This window comes from Leucopleurus acutus (assembly GCF_964270905.1).
Source record: "Leucopleurus acutus genome assembly, chromosome: 9".
Taxonomy (NCBI): Eukaryota; Metazoa; Chordata; class Mammalia; order Artiodactyla; family Delphinidae; genus Leucopleurus; species Leucopleurus acutus.
In genome coordinates this window covers 39,209,089-39,231,437 of record NC_139144.1, presented here as the reverse complement: position 1 = coordinate 39,231,437, position 22,349 = coordinate 39,209,089, and the positions used below count along the sequence as shown (strand labels likewise).

General features: G+C 34.8%; 1 protein-coding gene across 1 annotated transcript in view; it reads left to right on the top strand.

Annotated features, from left to right (window-relative positions):
* AHR (aryl hydrocarbon receptor) overlaps positions 1-22,349 on the top strand; it is a 50,896-nt gene that overhangs the window by 17,519 nt on the left and 11,028 nt on the right. Inside the window, exons 3-7 of the mRNA XM_082846538.1 lie at positions 9,807-9,910; positions 16,971-17,060; positions 19,619-19,742; positions 20,441-20,571; positions 22,005-22,207. Coding sequence (XP_082702664.1) covers positions 9,807-9,910; positions 16,971-17,060; positions 19,619-19,742; positions 20,441-20,571; positions 22,005-22,207 — 652 coding nt within the window. The remainder of the gene's footprint in view (positions 1-9,806; positions 9,911-16,970; positions 17,061-19,618; positions 19,743-20,440; positions 20,572-22,004; positions 22,208-22,349) is intronic.

Below are 22,349 nucleotides of genomic sequence, written 5' to 3'. Positions count from 1 at the left end.
GATAGATTAAAAATTCCAGAATAAGGTGATACTTTATTTTTAATTTCTGCACAATGGACACATTTAAACATGTTTAAGGATTAATAACAATGATATGTTAATAATAGATTAATTGAAATTATAGAAGGTGTTTAAGTTCTATTCAGTTTCCTCAGTAACATTGTTCTTCTGTGTTACCTTCTATTCTTCCCTGCTTATTTTAACTGTTTAAAGACTTTTCTAAATTATGTATCTTTGAAGTACTTCTGTAGTGTCTTTTGTATTTTTAGGAAACAAATTTTAACAATTCAAAATTGCTATTTTCTCATGTTGGTAATTAAACATAGTAAAGTACAAAGTTTGCATCTTGATAGATTAAATCAAAGTTGAGGGGAGCCTGAAGACAGAAAATGACGAAGTGGAGCTATGACCTGGCAAGTCAGTGTGGACTTAGGTCTTGGAAATATAGACTGAAAGCCTAAAATCTTTAACATCACGTTCACGCTTTTTCATCAAATTTCAAATTGTTAAAATTAAACTTTCCCCTTCTAATTTAAAAAGAAAAGTAGAGAATAAAAAGAAGACCCCAGTCATAAAATGAGTTTTAGACTCACATATCGTGTTACCTTTGAGATGGAAAATATTTAATAAGTTTAAATTACTAAATGACTATGAGCAATCATAGTTTATTAAGAGAGACTTAGATTTGGGTGGTTATACATAACTCAGTCTTTGAAATTGGTCGATGTGAAAGGAAAGGGTTGTTTCCTCCTATATTGTGTCTCTTAATGCCAGAGTCAAAACAGTGGACATTGTGCTTGTTAACTACTCTGAATCAGTATGGTAATTCCTAGCAAAAGTAATTTCAACATGTAAAAATTTTGAATTAGATTTCATTATCAGTTTTAAAAATATTCATCATCATGTAAGGATTGTTTAACTTATTCTACTTTTCGACAGCAATCCCCAAAATTGATGAGAATGACTAATCCACGTTCTTTGTTGAGACACAGATACCTAATGAGGTAAAAAGGGCAGAAAAGTTTTCTTTCTTTGAGGTAATAGTAAATGTCAAGGGCATGTAGTATTTGTTAATTCTGTAAAATACTCATGGTAGTTATTATACCATTAAAATAGAGTCATTAACTGTGAAATCTTTTGCATCCTTCATTAATCTCAGTCATGAGTTACTCTTCATGACATCTCTATAACTGAGATGTGCAAATTTAATTTGTGGAAAGGAAAACTTATAAACAAAAAAAAGGTGATTTTTGTGTGGGCTGCGTTAAGCCTGACAGAGGTGAGCTTGAGGATCTGAGTTTCTAATTCCAAAGTTCTGCATTTGCAACTGTCATAGGGAATAGTTTTCTGGTTATTTTTAAAACTAGGCAGTGTAGGGGCAATGAGTCATGAATCATTATAAAATGGTGATTATTTTAAGCATGTATTAAGTGTAAATATTTTACATATTGGAGTATTTTAAATTCACCAAGTCTAAAAATGCTGTGAGAGGAGAGGATGGTGAGAGTTTATGTGATGATCTAAAATTTATTCAACCTCATTGTTTACCATGGATCTTTTTTGACTTTATTTTACATTAAAAATTATATGTGCTCTTTTCTTGGTCTTCCTTTTGTAGATACTTTAACAGTTCATTTCCAGTTCATTAGGTTTTCAAAAAAGAGCTATTGTGTTTATTCATCTTCAGCTTGTGTGTTTCTCTGGATTTCAGAGCATTATCTTGAAAAACAAATATATATGCATGTATATATATGAAGAATGAGCTTGCACAAGCAGTAAAAATGAATTAAATAAAAAGCCTTTTTAAGGGTTGATGTTTTATAAAGTTTAAGGCGTTTGTATGTGCACTTTCTTTTTACATTCACAGGGTTTGGGTACTAATTTTATCTGCTTTTTTTTTTTTAATTACTGTGTGTCAAGTAATTTACAAAACTTGCAGTATGGCAGCAGTTGTGATTTCTGAATCCTAGAAATGTCCAAAGTAGGTTTGTTTGCCTAAAAGATCAGCACATTTGAAATCATCAAATAGTGTTGAGTGTCATTAACCCATGGTGTTATCCATTTTAGATGGTAATTTAGCTATGTGTTTTTTTCCAGAATTTACATTTGAAAACATGAAACTCTCCTAACATTCATGATACCTTCCATAACTAAAACTGTTAAGATTTAGAGATTCTTTTAAATTTTAATTTATGGACTTAATATAATCAAATCCATGCAGATTGAAACATGGATGGATGAAAAGAATGGTAGGACATTCTTATTGAGTCAGGGTATTGTGGTATTCAGATCCTGGCTTTTATAGTTAATAATATGGCCTCTTTGGATCAGGAATTTAATCTCTTTTCCTCAGATATCCTAACTTACAGCAGAAGAGTCAAATTCTATGAATAAGTAAAGTGAAAAAATAATTTTATGATATTTTACATAGGATACTTTTACCTCTGAGTGTTTTCCTTTGCTTTGACAAGTATTTTTTTAAAAACAGTGACAAATATATAACAGAGTTTCAAACTGAACCTACACTCATTATATCCTTTATTATATATTTTGCTTCTCTCTTGTCTCTTTTAAATTTACTGCTTTAATAGGTTTTCTCTTTGATCATTTCCTAGTGTTATATGACTCTAGGATCCTTGATCCTTAATTGCTTGGCCATGAACAGTTCCAGTTGGTCATAAATTTATGAGCTTAGCTTTCTTTTTTAAACAGAGATTACCATTGGGGGAATATTAAAGCCAGCCAACTTTCAGCAGTTTTCTCTTTTTTTTTTTTTTCCCCAGGACAGATTTTAAATGTCTGTAGTTAAATTGTTTGACTTTTTGTGAGTCTTTGCTGATCTGGTTAATGGAAATATACATTTGCCATGTTATAGTGTTTTAGAAACTATTTTCACATGTAATATAAAATTAATCACTTGAGGGTCTGTAATAAAACACATTTATATTACCACTAATCATTTTTATTTAGTAATTTATGTGTTATTTTTTAATCCTGCTCTTACAGCTTTTTGACTTTTTAATCAATCATTTTTAATCAGTAGCTCAAATTCATTTATTTGTTTGTAGCTGGAGATTCAGATTTTGGAGTCATCATAATGTCATTGGAATAGTATTTTAAACTATGAAAGTGAATAAAATATTCCTGGGGAAAGCATATAGAATAAGAGGGAAAATACCAAAGATGAAATGCCTTAAGGATGGGCAGAGATAGAGGAAAGCACATCTCTGTGTGTGGAATACGAAACTGTGCTATGGTGATAATGAGTTTGCTCAAAGATGACTTCATTTGTCAAGTTCTTAAAGGGGCAAAGAGAAAATTGCACATGAAAGTGTAAACTAAAGTGAAATTAAAGTCTACAGAAAAATAATAATACTAGAGGTGGTAATTTCTGATTCTTGGTTGTCCATAGAAGACATAACGCCATTGAGGTGTCAGCCGTGGGAGGTTGAGAGAAGAGACAGTCAAGCTGGATCAACTTAATGAACCTAGAATTGTCTGTATCGAATTCTTCTAGCCTTAAATTTGCCCACATGATGTGGGAGTGCCTTCATGGTCAGTTTTACAGAATATTCTGTTGCCTCCTACATTTTTGATAGTGTCTAGTTTCAAGTGTCTAGTCTCTGTGTTACAGAGGCAGCTTCCCTCTCTTTGTCCTGGCCCAGGAGAGGGAGACTTTGTCATGTAAGGGGCGCACCAGCAGGCAGGGGACATGGGGGTAGTTCGGTTACTAACCCTGTGGCTTTAGATTAGACCTTTGTCATCACTGTTCCACAGAGTCTTCATCTTCTCAGCATGGACAGTAAGAATGCTTGCCTGCCTGATGTTTCAAGTGTGTAGTGGGTTTATCCTAAAAAGTAAGATCTTTGTGAACCACAGTTATAAAATTTAAATTGTATACAGTTGACCCTTGAACAACACAAGGGTTAGTCGAAAATTGGCATATAACGTTACAGTTGGCTTTCCATATCCATGGTTCCTCCATCTCCAAAGTTCTGCATCCGTGGATTCAACCAATCACGATCATGTAGTGCTGTACTATTTGCTGGAAAGAATCCACATGTAAGTGGACCTGCCCAGTTCAAACCCCATGTTTTTCACAAGTCAACTGTACATACAGAATTTTTTGTTATTGCCCTGTGTTTCAGTAGTAAATTATGTGGTTCTACTTTCATCTTTATAAAATTGGGATTAGAATTACCTCCTGAAGACATATTAATAATGAACTCTTTAAGCAGAGGAAAGATAATTTTAGAAAGTATGAAGGAATGAGATCCAGAACATTTGTGAGTTATTTCCTAAATCCTGATTTTCTAAGTCACTAGTTCTCAAAATGTGATACCTGCCCCTCAGCATCACTTGGGAACTTGTTAGTAATGCAGACTGTGGGGCCCCATCCTAGACCTACTGAGTCAGAAATTCTAGAGGGTGGAGTCCAGCAATGTGTTTCAGTAGCCTTCCAGATGATTCTAATGTCTATGAAAGTTTGAGAATCACTGCTCTGGCTGATTAAATTTTCCTACTTAGAATGCAGTTTTAATTCCACTCTTGTTTATGTGGAAAGCTAAATGCAACTCATTCCCCACTGAAAAGGTAAATTAATTGCTCTAGTTGGTTTCATTAATTCAGAGACCTAACATATCATTACAGTAGAATTGCATGTAACTAAACGTAAAACTGGAAAAATGTTGAGTAACATCTTTGGAAGTTAGTTTCCACTTAATCGAGAGTGAGAATAGATCTAACTTTTAAGGATTTTTGCAGCTTTAGAATGATGTGTTTCTTTAGATTTGCTAAAAAGACAGTAACCGCCAGTTATGCAACCTACATTCATTCATAAAGATATAAACTAACATGTGCCTTTTTAAAACCTGAATTTACTTTTTTTCTGCCTTGGTGAGTAGAAACTTCTAGGCAGAAAAAAAATCTGTGAATATCATCAGAAAGCACTGAACTGTGTACACCTAATCTTTGTCTCCTGAAAACTTAGAATATAACATAGTTTTTTAAAAAAAATTTCAGTTTCTTCCTTCTTTCCCTCAAAAGGACAATGCTTCATTTACCAAACAAACAAACTTGATGTTACTGAAGTGAAATATCTATCTATTACCTCAAAGGATCTAGAAGGAACTCACTTTAGGTACACTTATATATGATTGGAAATTATTTGTAAATACTCATCCATACTAGACTGGGGATGTTTTCCGTATATTCAAGAAATACTACATTACTTAACCCTTTCTAATTTATAGATGTAGTTGGTTGAATTTCATAATAGGTGATAGCTTTGCTCTCTTTTATGCTTATACGAATGTGGGAATGGAATTTAACTTTTCCTACCAGAAGTAATAAAGGGGGATGATAAACATTATTGTAAAATAAATTGAATTTATGTCAACAATTAGAGATTAAAAAGGCTTATGCTTTTTCCTGGCAAGACATTTACCATGTCATCTTTCTGTTTAAATGCCAACTACAGTAACAAAATACAAAGTATAGTTTACCACATGCCAATATTTGTTCCCCGTGAATTTCTCTCTTGAGAAATTCAGGGCATGTTTTTTGAAGAGGAAATATTTGGCTTGTAGGGAGAAATGGAAATCTGAGCTTAGATGTATAAGGAAGGAAAGTGCCGTATTAGGAAACATGGATATGATTAAATGCATGTGGGAAAAAGACTTGAATCAGTTGGTAATAATTATATGGGTAATATTATAATCTGATAATGCTGTGATATATTTACACTCTAAATTCCATTATCAATTAAATTCTTGTTTAATTGCATCATTGATCTCTCAAAGAACAAATAGTTGAAATATTTTGATGGTTTATTATCTTAATATTCCGCTGAATGCTGAAAGTCAGAGCCTTACACTTTGGAAGGTGTAAGCCTTACACTTTGCACATGTGGGGAGGATTTTAACAAATGTCTCTTCAGTACGGCCAGTGTTTCTCGAGTAGCAGAACTGGCTTATGACTTATTTTCAGATATTTTATTTTGTTTCTATGAACTGCCATGTATTTAATTTCCGGGGGTGTAATGATTAAAGTGTCTTCTGTATCTGATGATGCATATAATTTTTATAACAATTTACATGTTTGAAGTACCTTCAGATTTATGTTGCACAGTCATCATAGCAGTCCTGTTAGACACTCTTTAATGCTCCCTGTTTAGAGATGAGGAAACACTCAATTATCCCTAGTTTGCAACTTTTAGTGTCAGCTTCCATAATGGTTTGAGGGTGTGTAAACTCAGCATATAGCCCATTTTCTCCATCCTTGACTGTCAGTTATAGATTCAGGCATTAACCCAGGTGCTCTACATGTTATTTGAGCTCTCACAAGAATTTGTCTCCAGAGGTATCACTGTCCTAATTTAAAGATGAGGAAACTAAAGGTCAAAGGTGGTTAGCATGGGAGAGAAGTCTGGTAGGTGATTAAAATAATAGCTCGTGCAATTAGGATTAGGCTACCTGGGTTCTTATCTAGGCTCTACCACTTAAAGCTAGAACCTTGGGAAAGTTTCCTAACCTCCTTAAGTCTCAGTTTCCTGATCTACTGAAAGGACAGTAAGGCCAGTTCCATAGAACTCTTATGAAGATTAAATAAATAAGACGTAATACATGGAGACTGCCTGGCATACAGTGTGGGCTCTAAGTATCACATATTATTATGAAGGAAATTATTTAAGGCCACTCAGATGGTAGGAAGTCATATCCCCACATCATCTTCTTACTCTTTTATTGCTTTCTGACCAGGGCAAGAAATGTATATGTGAAAGTGAGTAGTATTAATTAATACATCTTCCAGTAACTTTAAGAAGGGAGAGGCGGTAGGTATGAGATCAAGAAGTAGAGGACAAACTTCATGGAAAGGCAAAAATTACATAGTTTGGGTCAGGTGGCTAGGACATAAAATAAGTTTTCTATAAAGTCATATTAGTATTTTTTAGATGAGAATGGGAAGGAAGTGCACCCTTCCTCGACTCATCTTTGCACAATAGTTACTTGAATTCTTAACTGATTAATTATTAGCCTTAAACAAGAGAGCAACAGAAATACTTGTTTGCTTGTTTTTGGAAGAACCCTCCAGTGGTCCTTCCCCCAAATGCATTTACCACTTTTCCTACCTAAGCAGTAGTTATACATACGTATTAAACATTGTCCCTCTAACATTTAGAATTGTAAGCATTGTTGTTTAGAAAGAATTTATTCTTTTTCAAGTTCCTCTGATACTTTAATTAAATTCCATCCTGGTACTTAATGTTTTTGACATTCTTTACCAATATTTTTGACATTCTTTTCTAGTTCTTCATTTCCATAGCTTATATGCCCTACTTAAAGGCAGAGTCTGTCTAATGTCTAATTACATTGGCTAATATCCCCAATACAAGACCAGAAACAAATTGTAAGTTACTGAGATGAATGGCCTCTTTCATTTCTTATTCAGCTTCTCAGTGGTCCAATAACTCTAGTGGGAACTGACATCATTCCACTGATTAAAAGTTAACTTTAAAAGATTCCTAATAAGAAAATTTAGACATTGTAAATTTGACACAATTAATATCCATTTTTAGGATGACTTTGCTTCTTTCATAATGTCGGGGTTTGGGTTTTGTTGTTTTCTTTCTAATAGCAAATCTTATTGATATTTGGTATAACTCTTAAATTGTGCCTCGTACTGGAGCTTTTGGAAAAGTAGGAGAGTGTAGTTAACCCTTACATTGTGAGGTTTTAATGCGTTCAAGCAAATGTGGCCACTGGAAAGCAAGGAACAACAAATCTGTCCTTTACCTTTCAACGAGAAAAGATTAAGCCTTTCCTTTGGTCTTGGTTAACTGTTAGATCAGTTAATTTACCTCAAACTATATTTTGGCCTAAAGAAATCTGTTCTGTGGCCTTTTGGAATTGTTATATTCAGAGGCCAGGTTTTTGGCTTCTTCTTTCAAAGAGATATGCTTCAAGTTCTGCAAAGGCAAGGACTTGGCATAAGAGTCCAGTGTGACACATGCACTGCTGGTTTACCAGAAAATATGCTTCACACATGAAAATGTTTTATATGTGATGCTTTGCTCAGACTGAGAGAAAAATCTGGTTATTAATATATCTCCAGCTTATCACTGAGCCAGATTATCCTTAACGCTTAAAAATCCAATGAAATAAGAAATCTTAAAAGGAACGTCACAGTTGGTTTGGCTTAATGGTGTCTCTTATTTTAAATATCACAGGTTAAAAAAAGATCAGAAAAATAGAAAGGTGGTGTAATAGTGTGTCTAAAAGTTTCAACTTTATAACAGGGCAATCTATGAGCTTTGGGAAACACTGCTAATAATTAAAGCTACCAACTGATATTGAGCTGCTCTACGTCAGGAACTTCACATATATTCTAATTATTCTTCACAACGGCCCTGCAGGGTGTTTTTGTTTGTTTGTTTGCTTTTTCAACTACCACTTTACATATTAGGAGCCAGGCTCAGAAAGCTCACACACTTAGGAAAAGGCAGAGCTGAGATTTGAACTCAGCTCTGTCAGATACCAATGTCCATCCACATGTTTTAACTGAGAAAACATTTGAGAGTGCTTGGAAAAATGCTATATAAGTAAATGGTAGCAATTATTATTTCTGTTCAGCTGTGCTGCCTCCCAGACTATAAATGCACACACACACGATGTGGAGAGAGATGGGAAGGTGGGGAGATGCAGCATTACTGCGTGGTACCCTCTATAATAAGCATCCCACCATCCTGTCAGACTCCCGTTCACATATGCAATCCATAAGCAACTAGAAGATGATAATGAAAGAGAAGCCACATTACAAGGTGTAATACCTAGGAATAGACATAAAAATACTTTTTTGTGGAAAACTTCAAAACATTCTAGTGGGACAAAAAAATACAGACTTGAACAAATGGGAAAACATACATGTTCTCAGATTGATTCAACATCATAAAGACATTAATTCTCCATGAATTGACCTATAAATTTAATATGAACTTAATACTACTAACAGTTTTTTTACCTTAAAACTAGACAAGAGGATCCTAACCTCAATGGACATATATTTCTTAATAAGGCATTTGGTTGATTCTTCTCACCACCCAGTAGTTCACAGATGTTAAGATAAATATGTAGAGACATATTAAAAATATTTTTATAGGTTAGGTTGTGAGGAACCTTATTCTCCTAAATAGATAAGAACTGCAGGAGTGTTTATAGAAATGTCGTGGCAATTCTTTGAAACTCCTTAAGTAATATGCCAAAAATCATATAGTGAACTCATCAAAAATTATCTTTAAGAATCTGTCAGGGACTTCCCTGGTGGAGCAGTGGTTAAGAATCTGCCTGCCAACGCAGGGGACACGGGTTCCATCTCTGGTCCAGGAAGATCCCATATGCTGCGGAGCAACTAAGCCTGTGCGCCACAACTACTGAGCCTGTGCCCTAGAGCCTGCGAGCCACAACTGCTGAAGCCCGCGCTTAGATCCCATGCTTAGCAACAAGAGAAACCACCGCAATGAGAAGCCCGCACACCAACGAAGAGTAGCCCCCGCTCGCCGCAACGAGAGAAAGCCCTCGCAGCAAGGAAGACCCAATGCAGCCAAAAAAAACCCCACCAGAATCTGTCAGCTGACTGGAAACCACCCATTGGCAAAGGATTGTTCACTTAGTTACTGTAGTACCAGTAGATACCAATTTTTCAAATTATCTCTGTGTTTGGTGTATAGAGGTTTTTTATTATAGCTCTTTGAAACTGCTGATTTTAAAAACCACCTATACTATATCATTGTTTTTCCCTTCTTTTCATAGTTGCATTAAAGTCCACCCCAGCTGACAGAAATGGAGTCCAGGACAACTGTAGAACAAAATTCAGAGAAGGCCTGAACTTGCAGGAAGGAGAATTCTTACTGCAGGTAAATTGTAGTAAATATAGTTCGTTTTCATTAGGACAGTTATAAATGGAGAATTAACTAACAGCCTTCTAATTATCCCCAGTTTATTTAGGACTCACCCAGCGTTTCATACCACTTTCATCTGAGGCACAATAGCGGTATAACGTTAGTGTTGTACATGAAAAAATGGAATTTTATGAAGCATATTTATTAGAAGTCTAGTTATCACTTTCCATGTTGCATTTCTTTAAATAGCAAGAACTCCTAGATTATTTTAAAGGTTCTCATTTAAGACACTGGATTTATGTATATGTTTTGAGGAATATAGCTCCATTAAAATAATTTTATTTGTTAAATAGTTTGAAATTGTTCTTAACCTGAACTTTATTTTTTTCAATGTGTTCTTATAATTATATTTTCTTTTAGCAGCTGTGTGTGACTTATCAACTTGCTACAGATTTTTTTCAACAACCGTCAGCCCTATTGTCATGCGCTAGAACTTGGAGAGTTTCTAGTAGATTTGTCTATAAAAGTATTTTAAATCTTTTCCAATTTTTTCTTTCTTTTGGATCTGATACAATGCTCGATTCTCAGTTAAAATTCTCAGGTATTTATCTTATTAAAGAAAGATAGAATGAAGATGTGTGCTATAAAGAATATATATATATGTATAACTGCATCACTTTGCGGTACACCTGAAACTAACTCTCAACACTGTAAATTAACTATACTTCAATTAAAAAAATGGTATAAAAAAAAAAGAAACTAGTTAAATAAAATAAAACAAAACAGAAAAGATGTGTGCTATAATCTGCGCTATTACTATTACATAATAATTTTCAATTCTACCCAGTGAACTGAGTGGAGAACTTAATTTGCCATTGTGACAAAAAGTAGCCATAAGTTTCAGTAACTCCATTCATTCAGTAAATGCTTAAGTGTAACCTAACAATTTATAAGATTTTATTATAATTTTGTAATTGTGTTCAAATCCCTGATACTGAAAATTAACTTTTGCTTCCATTATGTTAGAAAAAATTAAATATATTCAACCGTGAGTCGTCCTCCTCCTGCCTCTAGCTGAGGATTTTTATGTATATTAGCTGAAACGTAAAGACCCCTTATTCAGGTCACAGGAAGCATTCTAATAATTGCTGCTGAATGTGATTAAACATGCATCTTAGTTTATGTAGTAAAGTAATAAGGAAGTTCTTTATCTCAAGTGAAAATAGACAAATGTGGCATGCCTAACACTTGTTAAACTGCTTTAAATTATGGGCCAGTGATTATTTTTTTAACATCTTTATTGGAGTATAATTGCTTTACAATGGTGTGTTAGTTCCCGCTGTATAACAACGTGAATCAGCTATACGTATACATATATCCCCATATCCCCTCCTCCGTGCGTCTCCCTCCCTATTCCACAACTCTAGATGGTCACAAAGCACCGAGCTGATCTCCCTGTGCTATGCAGCTGCTTCCCACTAGCTATCTATTTTACATTTGGTAGTGTATATATGTCCATGCCACTCTCACTTCATCCCAGCTTACCCTTTCCCCTCCCTGTGTCCTCAAGTCCATTCTCTACGTCTGTGTCTTTATTCCTGTCCTGCCCCTGTGTTCTTCAGAGCCATTTTTTTTTCTTTTTAGATTCCATATATATGTGTTAGCATATGATATTTGTTTTCCTCTTTCTGACTTACTTCACTCTGTATGACAGTCTCTAGGTCCATCCAGCTCACTGGAAATAACTCAATTTCGTTTCTTTTTATGGCTGAGTAATATTCCATTGTATATATATGCCACATGTTCTTTATCCATTCGTCTGTTGATGGACACTTCGTTTGCTTCCATCTCCTGGCTATTGAAAATAGTGCTGCAGTGAACATTGTGGTACATGACTCTTTTTGAATTATAGTTTTCTCAGGGTATATGCCCAGGAGTGGGACTGCTGGGTCGTATAGTAGTTCTATTTTTAGTTTTCTAAGGAACCTCCATACTGTTCTCCATAGTGGCTGTATCAATTTACATTCCCACCAACAGTGCAAGAGGGTTCCCTTTTCTCCACACCCTCTCCAGCATTTATTGTTTGTAGGTTTTTGATTATGGCCATTCTGACTGGTGTGAGGTGATACCTCATTGTAGTTTTGATTTGCATTTCTCTAATGATTAGAGACGTTGAGCATCCTTTCATATGTTTGTTGGCATTCTGTATATATTCTTCGGAGAAATGTCTATTTAGGTCTTCTGCCCATTTTTGGATTGGGTTGTTTGTTTTTTTTGATATTGAGCTGCATGAGCTGCTTGTTAATTTTGGAGATTAATCCTTTGTCAGTTGCTTCGTTTGCAAGTATTTTCTACCATTCTGAGGGGTGTCTTTTCGTCTTGTTTATGGTTTCCTTTGCTGTGCAAAAGCTTTAAGTTTCATTAGGTCCCATTTGTTTATTTTTGTTTTTTATTTCCATTTCTCTAGCAGGTGGGTCAAAAAGGATCTTGCTGTGATTTATGTCATAGAGTGTTCTATGTTTTCCTATAAGAGTTTTATAGTGTCTGGCCTTACAGTTAGGACTTTAATCCATTTTGAGTTTATTTTTGTGCATGGTGTTAGGGAGTGTACTAATTTCATTCTTTTACATGTAGCTGTCCAGTTTTCTCAGCACCACTTATTGAAGAGGCTGTCTTTGCTCTATTGTATATTCTTGCCGCCTTTATCAAAAATAAGGTGACCATATGTACGTGGGTTTATTTCTGGGCTTTCTATCCTGTTCCATTGATCTATATTTCTGTTTTTGTGCCAGTACCGTACTGTCTTGATGACTGTAGCTTTGTAGTATAGTCTGAAGTCTGGGAGCCTGATTCCTCCAGCTCCATTTTTCTTTCTCAATATTGCTTTGGCTATTTGGGGTCTTTTGTGTTTCAATACAAATTGTGAAATTTTTGTTCTAGTTCTGTGAAAAATGCTGTTGGTAGTTTGATAGGAATTGCATTGAATCTGTAGATTGCTTTGCATAGCATAGTCATTTTCACAATGTTGATTCTTCCAATCCAAGCACATGGTATATCTCTCCATCTGTTTGTATCATTTTTAATTTCTTTCATCAGTATCTTATAGTTTTCTGCATACAGGTCCTTTGTCTCCGTAGGTAGGTTTATTCCTAGGTATTTTATTCTTTTTGTTGCAGTGGTAAATGGGAGTGTTTCCTTAATTTCTCTTTCAGATTTTTCAGCATTAGTGTATAGGAATGCAAGAGATTTCTGTGCATTAATTTTGTATCCTGCTGTTTTACCAAATTCATTGATTAGCTCTAGCAGTTTTCTGGTGGCATCATTAGGATTCTCTATGTATAGTATCATGTCATCTGCAAACAGTGACAGTTTTACTTCTTCTTTTCCGATTGGGATTCCTTCTGTATTTCTTTTTCTTGTCTGATTTCTGTGGCTAAACCTTCCAAAACTATGTTGAATAAGAGTGGTGAGAGTGGGCAACTTTGTCTTGTTCCTGATATTAGTGGAAATGGTTTCAGCTTTTCAGCATTGAGAACGATGTTGGCTGTGGGTTTGTCATATATGGCCTTTATTATGTTGAGGTAAGTTCCTCCTGTGCCTACTTTCTGGAGGGTTTTTATCATAAATGGTGTTGAATTTTGTCGAAAGCTTTTTCTGCATCTATTGAGATGATCATATGGTTTTTTATCCTTCAGTTTGTTAATATGGTTTATCACATTCATTGATTTGCATATACTGAAGAATCCTTGCATTCCTGGGATAAATCCCACTTGATCATAGTATGTGACCCTTTTAATGTGCTGTTGGATTCTGTTTGCTAGTATTTTGTTGAGGATTTTTGCATCTATGTTCATCAGTGATATCTGGGCCCATGATTTTTATTTTTCCCCTAGAATGTTTAGACAAATTGTAAACATATCCTATGTCAAGGACCCAGAATAAAAATATACTGTTGCAAAACTAGTGTTACCTTTTTAATTTTCTCAAGATTGGAAATATTTAGGTATTTAAAATAAGTGGTCTTGTCATTAATTCTGTTGGATGCCATTTGTATAATATGTGATGCTTCCTCTCTAGCAGGAAGCATCAGACACTATACAATTTGCTTAGGGCCATACCTCTTATCACTTATGGAGCAGATGAACACATTGTAGATATGTGAAAATGGCATATTTCATTATACACAGTTGCCATAATGGTATCTTACTTTATATTTCCAACGTGCGGTTATCACCTAGTTATCACTTAGAGGCAGAGGATGTTTCCAGAGGTACAGTATACCATTTGGCTTGAAACTTTTGAAACGAAATCTTTTCCTTTGGTTTTAACAAAGGAGGCACATGAAGAAAATGTTACAAGATGTTTAATGAAAGTTTAAAATATTTATTTTCTTGATTAGCTTAAATTTGTTACTGTTTTGTGAGGAATAAAAATAAAACAATAAAATAACTTTTTGTATTGTTTCATTATCTGTTATTTGCTTTACTTGTTTATTTTCATATACTTAAATATGTTCTATCCATTGCTACTTAATACTGTGCTTATTAAAATCTGTAGCTTCATTTTTGAGATAACAGCAGTTGAAATTATAAATAACAGTACTAATTGCAGTTTATTTCTCTTATTAAATAGTAAGTGAAGCTCAACATGATTTTCAGATAGAGAGATAGTTGTGACTTAGACCAAAGAATAATAATCTCTTTTATTAGTATGTAATTACCAAATTAATTCCTTCTTTTAGTTTACTAAGATAAATAATTCAGTGCAAGTAATAACCTTGCTCCACATGGTATTTAAGATCATTTAATATCCATATAATTGGTATGTGTATATTCTTTTCAGATTGGTATGTATATATTCTTTTAAGAGGCTTTTTGTTTTATTTCTGACAATTAACGTTTGTCTAAAAGTGTTTATCTGTCATACCCTAAATTATCTTTGTGTCACCTGGCATGCACTAATGAGCTTATTGTACAGTACTAAATTCGTTCCACTGTTCGAGAAACATATTCTACAAAATAATATGCATATGATCAATGGATACTATTTTCTAGAAGGAAGACATCTGCAAGATAAAAAAATGCAGTAATGGATATATACTATTACTGCCAGCTAAAACTTAAGAATACTCGATTTTGGGGGTGTTAATCATTAAACATTTAAGTTCTTGGTGGTGCCTTCGCCATTTTTCATCCTGGGGAAATTGCCAGGTTTTATAAGGCATAATATCTGAAGTCAAGGATCTTAGATCCCAGTTGTGATTACATGAGTTATAGGCATGCAACAGTTGGTGATCAGTAACACATAAAAGCAGTAGATCGTGATATAACGTTAAGTGTGCAGGCTTCAGAGCTAGACAAAGTTTACCTTCTGGCTCAGCTTTTTCCTAGCTGTATGGCCGTGGGCAAGTTACTGTGCAGCTCTTTACCTCAGTTTCCTCGATTTAAAAACTGGAATATGACACCTACTTCAGTGGATTGCTGAGGGAATTAAAGTACTTGAATACGTTAAAAAAAAAAGCATTTAGAAGAGTGGCTGTTAAATAGTAGGCTGTTGAATAGTAGGTTTGTTGTCTGCATAATTAAGTTCTCAGAAGTATATTATAGACCAGGGATCTTGAAGGTGAAAGGACTTTGAGGGAAAAGGAAGACAGTCACCGTATTTCTTTTACCTCTTCTAACACTGAGGGTATCCACAAGACTGTGTGAGCATCATAAGCACAGGCGCAGTACCTTCTTCAGTTTTGAGTCTCAGTACTTAGCATGCATCCTCTTTGGTATGCAATATTTCATTAAGTGTTGAATGAACTACTTGCTGTCGTTTATGTATCTCTCTGTAGTTCACAAAGCATGATCATGTAAATCTTTATCTGCTCATTTCCACAACCTCATATTATAGTAATGGTGCCTTACGTGAATTGAGCGCCAGCTCTGTACCAGGCACTGCACAGTGCCTGTTTTTCAAACAATGACACTAAAGCTTAAAGGGGTAAATAACTTAATAAAACCACACAGTTAGTAAGAAACAGAAGAATCCAGTCCAAATTCTGACTCCAAACTGTGTGGTTCTTAAACTAAACCATTCCACGTCTCATTTTACATGAAGAAGAGTGTCTCAGGAGGGTTTAACGATGATCACATAGCATAGAGTAAAACAAGTAGTGAATTAAACTCAAGCAGGAAACAAGGAGGGCTTTAGAATTAAAATATGTGATCACGATTAATGTTTAAGTTGATCTAAACACTTTTATTACCTTAGACTATAGAGATATTAACATTGGACTTGAACCACCACTAAAAGAATAGAAAAAGAGAGGATAACTTCTAAACTAAAAGAAAGAAGAAGGAGTAATAAAAAATAATTGGCCCAAAGCAGGCAAAATGGAAAGAAAAAAGCAGCATAGTATAAGTGGAACAGATAAAAATAACACCTATAAAATGATAGCTTTAAACCTAAATATATTAGTAATTATATTAAATTTAAATGGACTATATTTGCTGTGTACTTGTCTTACATGTATTTGTTCTACATGTGTATTTTATGTAGAGTCCATTTGTGTATTCCTTTTCTAATAAAAAGTTTTTAAAAGTTTTATAATACTTTGAGAGCATCCACATTTCAAACTGTGTCAGTGCTTAAACTATCTTTGCACAGAGCTTTTCTTCTATCAAATTTTTTTACGGTTCTAATAAACATCTTTACACACTATCTTCCTTTAAAAGCAGTGTGACAGATTACAGTAAATGATGTGTATACAATTATATTTAAAAAACATGTACAGTATATTTAAAACAAAATCTAAAGCATGAGGAAGAAGAAGAAATAAATATTAAAGTTATTGTGATTGAGTATTAAATTACTTCTGAGCTTTTCTTTGGCAGAATCAAAAGGTGTGAATAGATTCTTCTCACTACTGGGGTATGTGGTGTTTCTGCATTTGTGGAGTATAATAATATTAACCATTTTAAAGATTTTTTCATCAATAAAAGTAACAGCCTTAACTGAAGTCAGTATTTATGGATGATAATATTTTTATTTAGTCACATTACTAATCTTGTAACTTTTTTCCTTGTAGGCACTGAATGGCTTTGTACTGGTTGTCACTACAGATGCTTTGGTCTTTTATGCTTCTTCTACTATACAAGATTACCTGGGGTTTCAGCAGGTAAATACATTTTTCTTAGGTCGTTAAAAAAATTTTTTTGGAAAATTAATTTTCTACGTTTAATTTATCTTATACTTAGGGACACAAGTGATAGTTTGTATATATAAAATTAATTAAAATACATATGCTATAGAATAAAAAAGTATATGTTTGCAGCTAATATATTTTTATACTTTTAAAAATCTACTGCATTATAATTTCCTTAAGGGTGTATGTGATTCATGGATTTTGTTTCTTCTTCCACTTATAAAGAACTCATATATATACGAAACTTTAGGGTAAGGGGCAGATAGGGTTTGGACAGGGGCAGACAAGAGAATATTTACCATCAAATTAGTTATGGATACTGGAAGGTATATGACAACTATGAAATGAATGAGGTGATATGTAAAGGTATGAGCAAAATACTACGGCTTCTCCCTTTAATTCCGACTTGTATGGATTACGGAAGCTTTCCTGAAGAAAATGGTATTTAAGCTAACCTAAAGAAAGTGTAGGTTCCGGATGGGTGGACCATTGTGGAGGGAACACAGAGAAGAAAAGCTAGACGTAATGTAGACAGTAGGTTGGAAGGCCTTGAAGGAGGTGAGCGTGTTTGGTTTAATGTTACTGAGTGTATAGTGAATAAATGGAGTAATAAGGCGTTCAGCATATTTGAGGGGCAAGAACATCCAATATGATTTGAGAAGTTTGTAAGTACACTTGAATGCTAACTACTCTTATGTATCAGTAGTTCTTAAATTCTAATGTGCATAAGAATCACCTGAAGAACTTCATAAGCTGTCATAACATTGATGGGCCTCCTTCCCATATAATCTGATTCAGTACGTCAGAGTGGGGCCCATGTATTTCATTTCTAACAAGCTCCCAGGTGATGCCAAGACTGATGGTTGAATGGCCCCGTCTACACTGTTATATAGACTGAAGCTTAAATTATGTCATACACACTATAGAAGCCACTAAATGTTTTTGTTAAAGGGAACGTGTATGCTCCAATCTGTACTTCAGAAGATAACTCTGGCATTGTGTAATGGATGGCATAGAGATGACTTCATGCTAGAAGATAAAGTTCGTAGGAAGATTTAAGTCCAGATAGCTAAAGTGGTGGAATCTGGCTACTGACACAAAGCCTAACTTAAGTATTTTTGGATTTTAAAGAAAATATACTAATGTCCATGGAAAAGCCTGTTTGCAACTTAATTACATAACTAGTTTAGTTATTATTTGATGTGATTCATAACGGTTAAGAAATCAGAAAGATTAGCTGTTTCCCAATCTGTTTTTCTTCATATATGCATATAACCTGGATATTCTTTAAGAAAACATTCATATCTGACATTGGTGGTGGTTTATGGCACCATTTTTAAAACTGCATCTTGTGACTCATTAGTGGGTTATGAAATTGATATAGTGGATCACCATCAATCATTCCTTTTAGTTGCTTAAAATGAAATAAAATAGAAAACACAATATTGTCACACACATGTGGAATCTAGAAAAATGGTAGAGATGACCTTATTTGCCACGCAGAAATAGAGACAGACATAGAGCACAAATGTATGGATACCAACGGGGAAAGGGGTGGGGTGGGAAGAATTGGGAGATTGGGATTGACACATATACACTATTGATACTATGTATAAAATAGACAGCTGATGGGAACATACTGTATAGCACAGGGAGCTCTACTTAATGCACTGTGGTGACCTAAATGGGAGGGAAATACAAAAGAGAGGGTGTATATATATATATATATATATATATGGCTGATTCATTTTGCTGTACAGTAGAAGCTAACAGGACATTATAAAGCAACTATACACCAATAAAAATAAATTTTAAAAATATTGTTACACATAAAAGAAGTGTTCTGTGAAACTTTTTTCCACGTGTGTATACACACACACACACACACACACACACACACACACACACACACACACACACACACACACGATGGATAGAAAATGTATTTCTTGCCATGAGTTGCAATAAAAAAAGTTAGAGCAATTCTGGTGGAAGGGCCATTTACTGTAGTAAATGCTGAGAAGCAAGAGGTGAAGGAGGGATTCTGACCTGGTCATGGCATAATCCCTTCCTCTTATGGAATCTACTAGAAGTAAAAATTTCATATAAGGAAAATTATTAGAGAGCAGTGAAGGAAATACATAATACTATCAAGCTTAGAGAAGTCAAATGCAGCTGGATGTTCAGACAAGGTTTTGTGGAAGAAGGAGGATTTTAAAAGATCAGTAAATAGATAAAAATCAGCAGAACTTAATGTGCTGCAATTAAGGAGTGGGAAGGTGACTTATTTGACTGAAAAGCATTCACACAGGGAAGTGATGGCAAATAACTTTTGACTTGTCAATTACAGTGCTAGTCTCTTTCTGGCTTTTCCTATATTGGATTCCTGAAGAGCTTTGCAAGCATTTCATTTGCGTTCATCACCACTAACAAGCACCCACTAATCTAGCAAGGTTTTGAAATTAGTAAGCCCCATTTTAAAAAAATCAGTACTTCTTGTTAATTTCCTTTTTTTTTTTTTTTTCCTTTAGTCTGATGTCATCCATCAGAGTGTGTATGAACTGATCCATACTGAAGACCGAGCTGAATTTCAGCGCCAGCTGCACTGGGCGTTAAACCCTTCACAGTGTCCAGACTCTGGACAAAAAATGGATGGTAAGAATGTTTACCAAAAGATAGTGTTGGGGATTTTTTGATATAATTCTGTGAAAGAAGGCAGAGAACCTTTAGGGGCATAGAACTCCCTGGTGAAGGTTGGGAAGAAGGGGAAAGACATGAATCTCTGGCTGCGGGCCAGAGCCAGGTCACAGGGAACCTGGTGACCTAAGGAGGATTTTGACAGATGACAGCCATTGATGAATTTCACGTGACAAAGTATACCCATATACTCACTAATATATTGTATAAAAAGAACTCTTACACTGTTGTGAAAAGGGGGAAGGAATGTACAAGGTTGATTCTGGAGTGTGTATGAATTGTTCTGTGTTTAAAATGCACCAAATATAAAAGCAGACTAGCATATATGCAAGGATAAAAAAACCTTCTTTCAATGCAAGCAGTGTTTTCACACATCTGTGAAAATGTTAAAAAGAAGAAAAGGATTAGAAAATATAGAAATTGTTGACAGGATAGCTCAGTAGAAGTAAAAACAGCCGAATAGGTAAAGTTCTATGTAGTGAAAATGTTATTCAATAAGTTTTCATTTCTTTTCACTAGCTCCCCTTCTGAAAGCGATTTTTCTTTTGTAATCCAAATACAGACTTCGATTTAGAAATTAACACAAATTTCAGCTATTCAAACACTTAATTTTACAGCAAAATGAAAGTAACTTTGTGTTGCTATTATTTCTACAGAAGCTAATGGCCTCTCACAGCCAGCAGTCTATTATAACCCAGACCAGGTTCCTCCAGAGAACTCTTCGTCTATGGAAAGGTGCTTCGTTTGCCGACTGAGGTGTCTGCTGGATAATTCATCTGGTTTTCTGGTAAGGTGCAAAATCTTTTACTGACATTTACTATGAAGTTTTAGAAAATTAAAAAGAAAAGTGAAACCAATTTAATTTGAATATTTGAGTTTGGGTTATAAAAATCTACTTTATTAAATAATTTTATAAAGGACAGTAACTTTTTAAAATCTTTCTAAAGTTATAGAAATATCTTCCGTAACTCAAAATCTCTATCCTTTAGGATGCGGTAACAAAGACTAGTGGAGTAACAGGGAACTCTCTATCTTTCCCCTTTTTTTGGACTTTTTAGGTATAAGATAGAGAATTATATAGCACTTCTTTGGCAGCAGACTGCTTACCCTCCTTGGATTTAATGCCTGCCAAATGGAAAAATTATCACGGCCTTTTCCGCATGGCTGGAATAACTACCGTGTAAAAAAGTGGTTGTGTCTTCATGATTGCAGGATCCTCCTCTAGTATGAAATGCTCTTGAATAGTGTGAACTCCTGAGTAGGATGGCCAGGGAGCAGCGTAGGCAGGACGCTAAGAGTAGAGACGGCCCGGCCTGTCAGGTGCCTGTGTCCTGAAGATTGTGCACTCCACCAGGTACAGAAGGAGATAAAGCATGTTGCATATTACTTTTGTGACTTATCAGGAATTGGAAACAGATGATCAAATCTATTAGCAAACAATGATTTTTGTTGGTGTGTTTATTCCTGAAGATAGTTTTGCTGACCCAGAATTAGAACTGTGCTTTGAGCTAGTTTGCTAGTATTGATGATCACTTAGTATATATGTCTAGGTGGAATTTCTTTGTGTAATTGGGCCTTTTCTCCCTTGTGCTGCTCTCATATTGATGTCAGAATCATCCCTTGGCCTGGTACTGTTTTAAGCAGCCAGATTGATCATGGTCATGATTAAATTGTCTCTGTTTCCTCTCTCTTCTAAAATTGTTCTTTAATAGAGTTCTGTGTTCTTTGTATGGTTTTATGATTCATTTTAGTGTTTTTAAACAGTTGTTTTATCTCTCTATAAAAGATTCCTATGAATTTTGAATATACTCTGAGCTGTGGACTAGTCCACAGACTATATCTGAAAATTAGTAAGTACTTGATGGCTTTATCACTATTCATTCGTTTAGGAAATAGCGTTTGAGTGTGCAGTGTGTACGGACCCGTGCTAGGCGTGGATGGTAGGGCAGCCGCAAGGTCAGAAAACCATTAGGTCTTCCTTTTGTGACCTATTAAAGCACTGAGTGGTTCACTTACGAATCCCTTGAGGATAGCCCTCATACTACCTTTTAGGATATTTTTAATGGGCTTTCTGGGGAGAAAGGAATTCAAGTCACATTTGATAGCCTCATGAACTTTTATGGAATTATCAAGAACACTGGAAATGGCCCTGACGGAGCCTTTTAAAAAGGAACCATTTTAAAACGTTAATCTTAATGAACTGTTTTTTGGTTTTTTAAGGCAATGAATTTCCAAGGGAGGTTGAAGTATCTTCACGGACAGAACAAGAAAGGGAAAGATGGATCAATACTTCCACCGCAGTTGGCTTTGTTTGCAATAGCTACTCCACTGCAGCCACCATCCATACTTGAAATCCGAACCAAAAATTTCATCTTTAGAACCAAACACAAGTTAGACTTTACACCTACTGGTTGTGATGCCAAGTAAGTGAAACCTTTTCAGGTTTATTTTACCAAATGTATATTTTGTTGCAGTAAGTGTGTCTTAGCATGTATATATTTTCCATATGGTGTTGATTATAGTATTGTTTATTATTATAGTAGCTATTATTATTTCATACTTTAC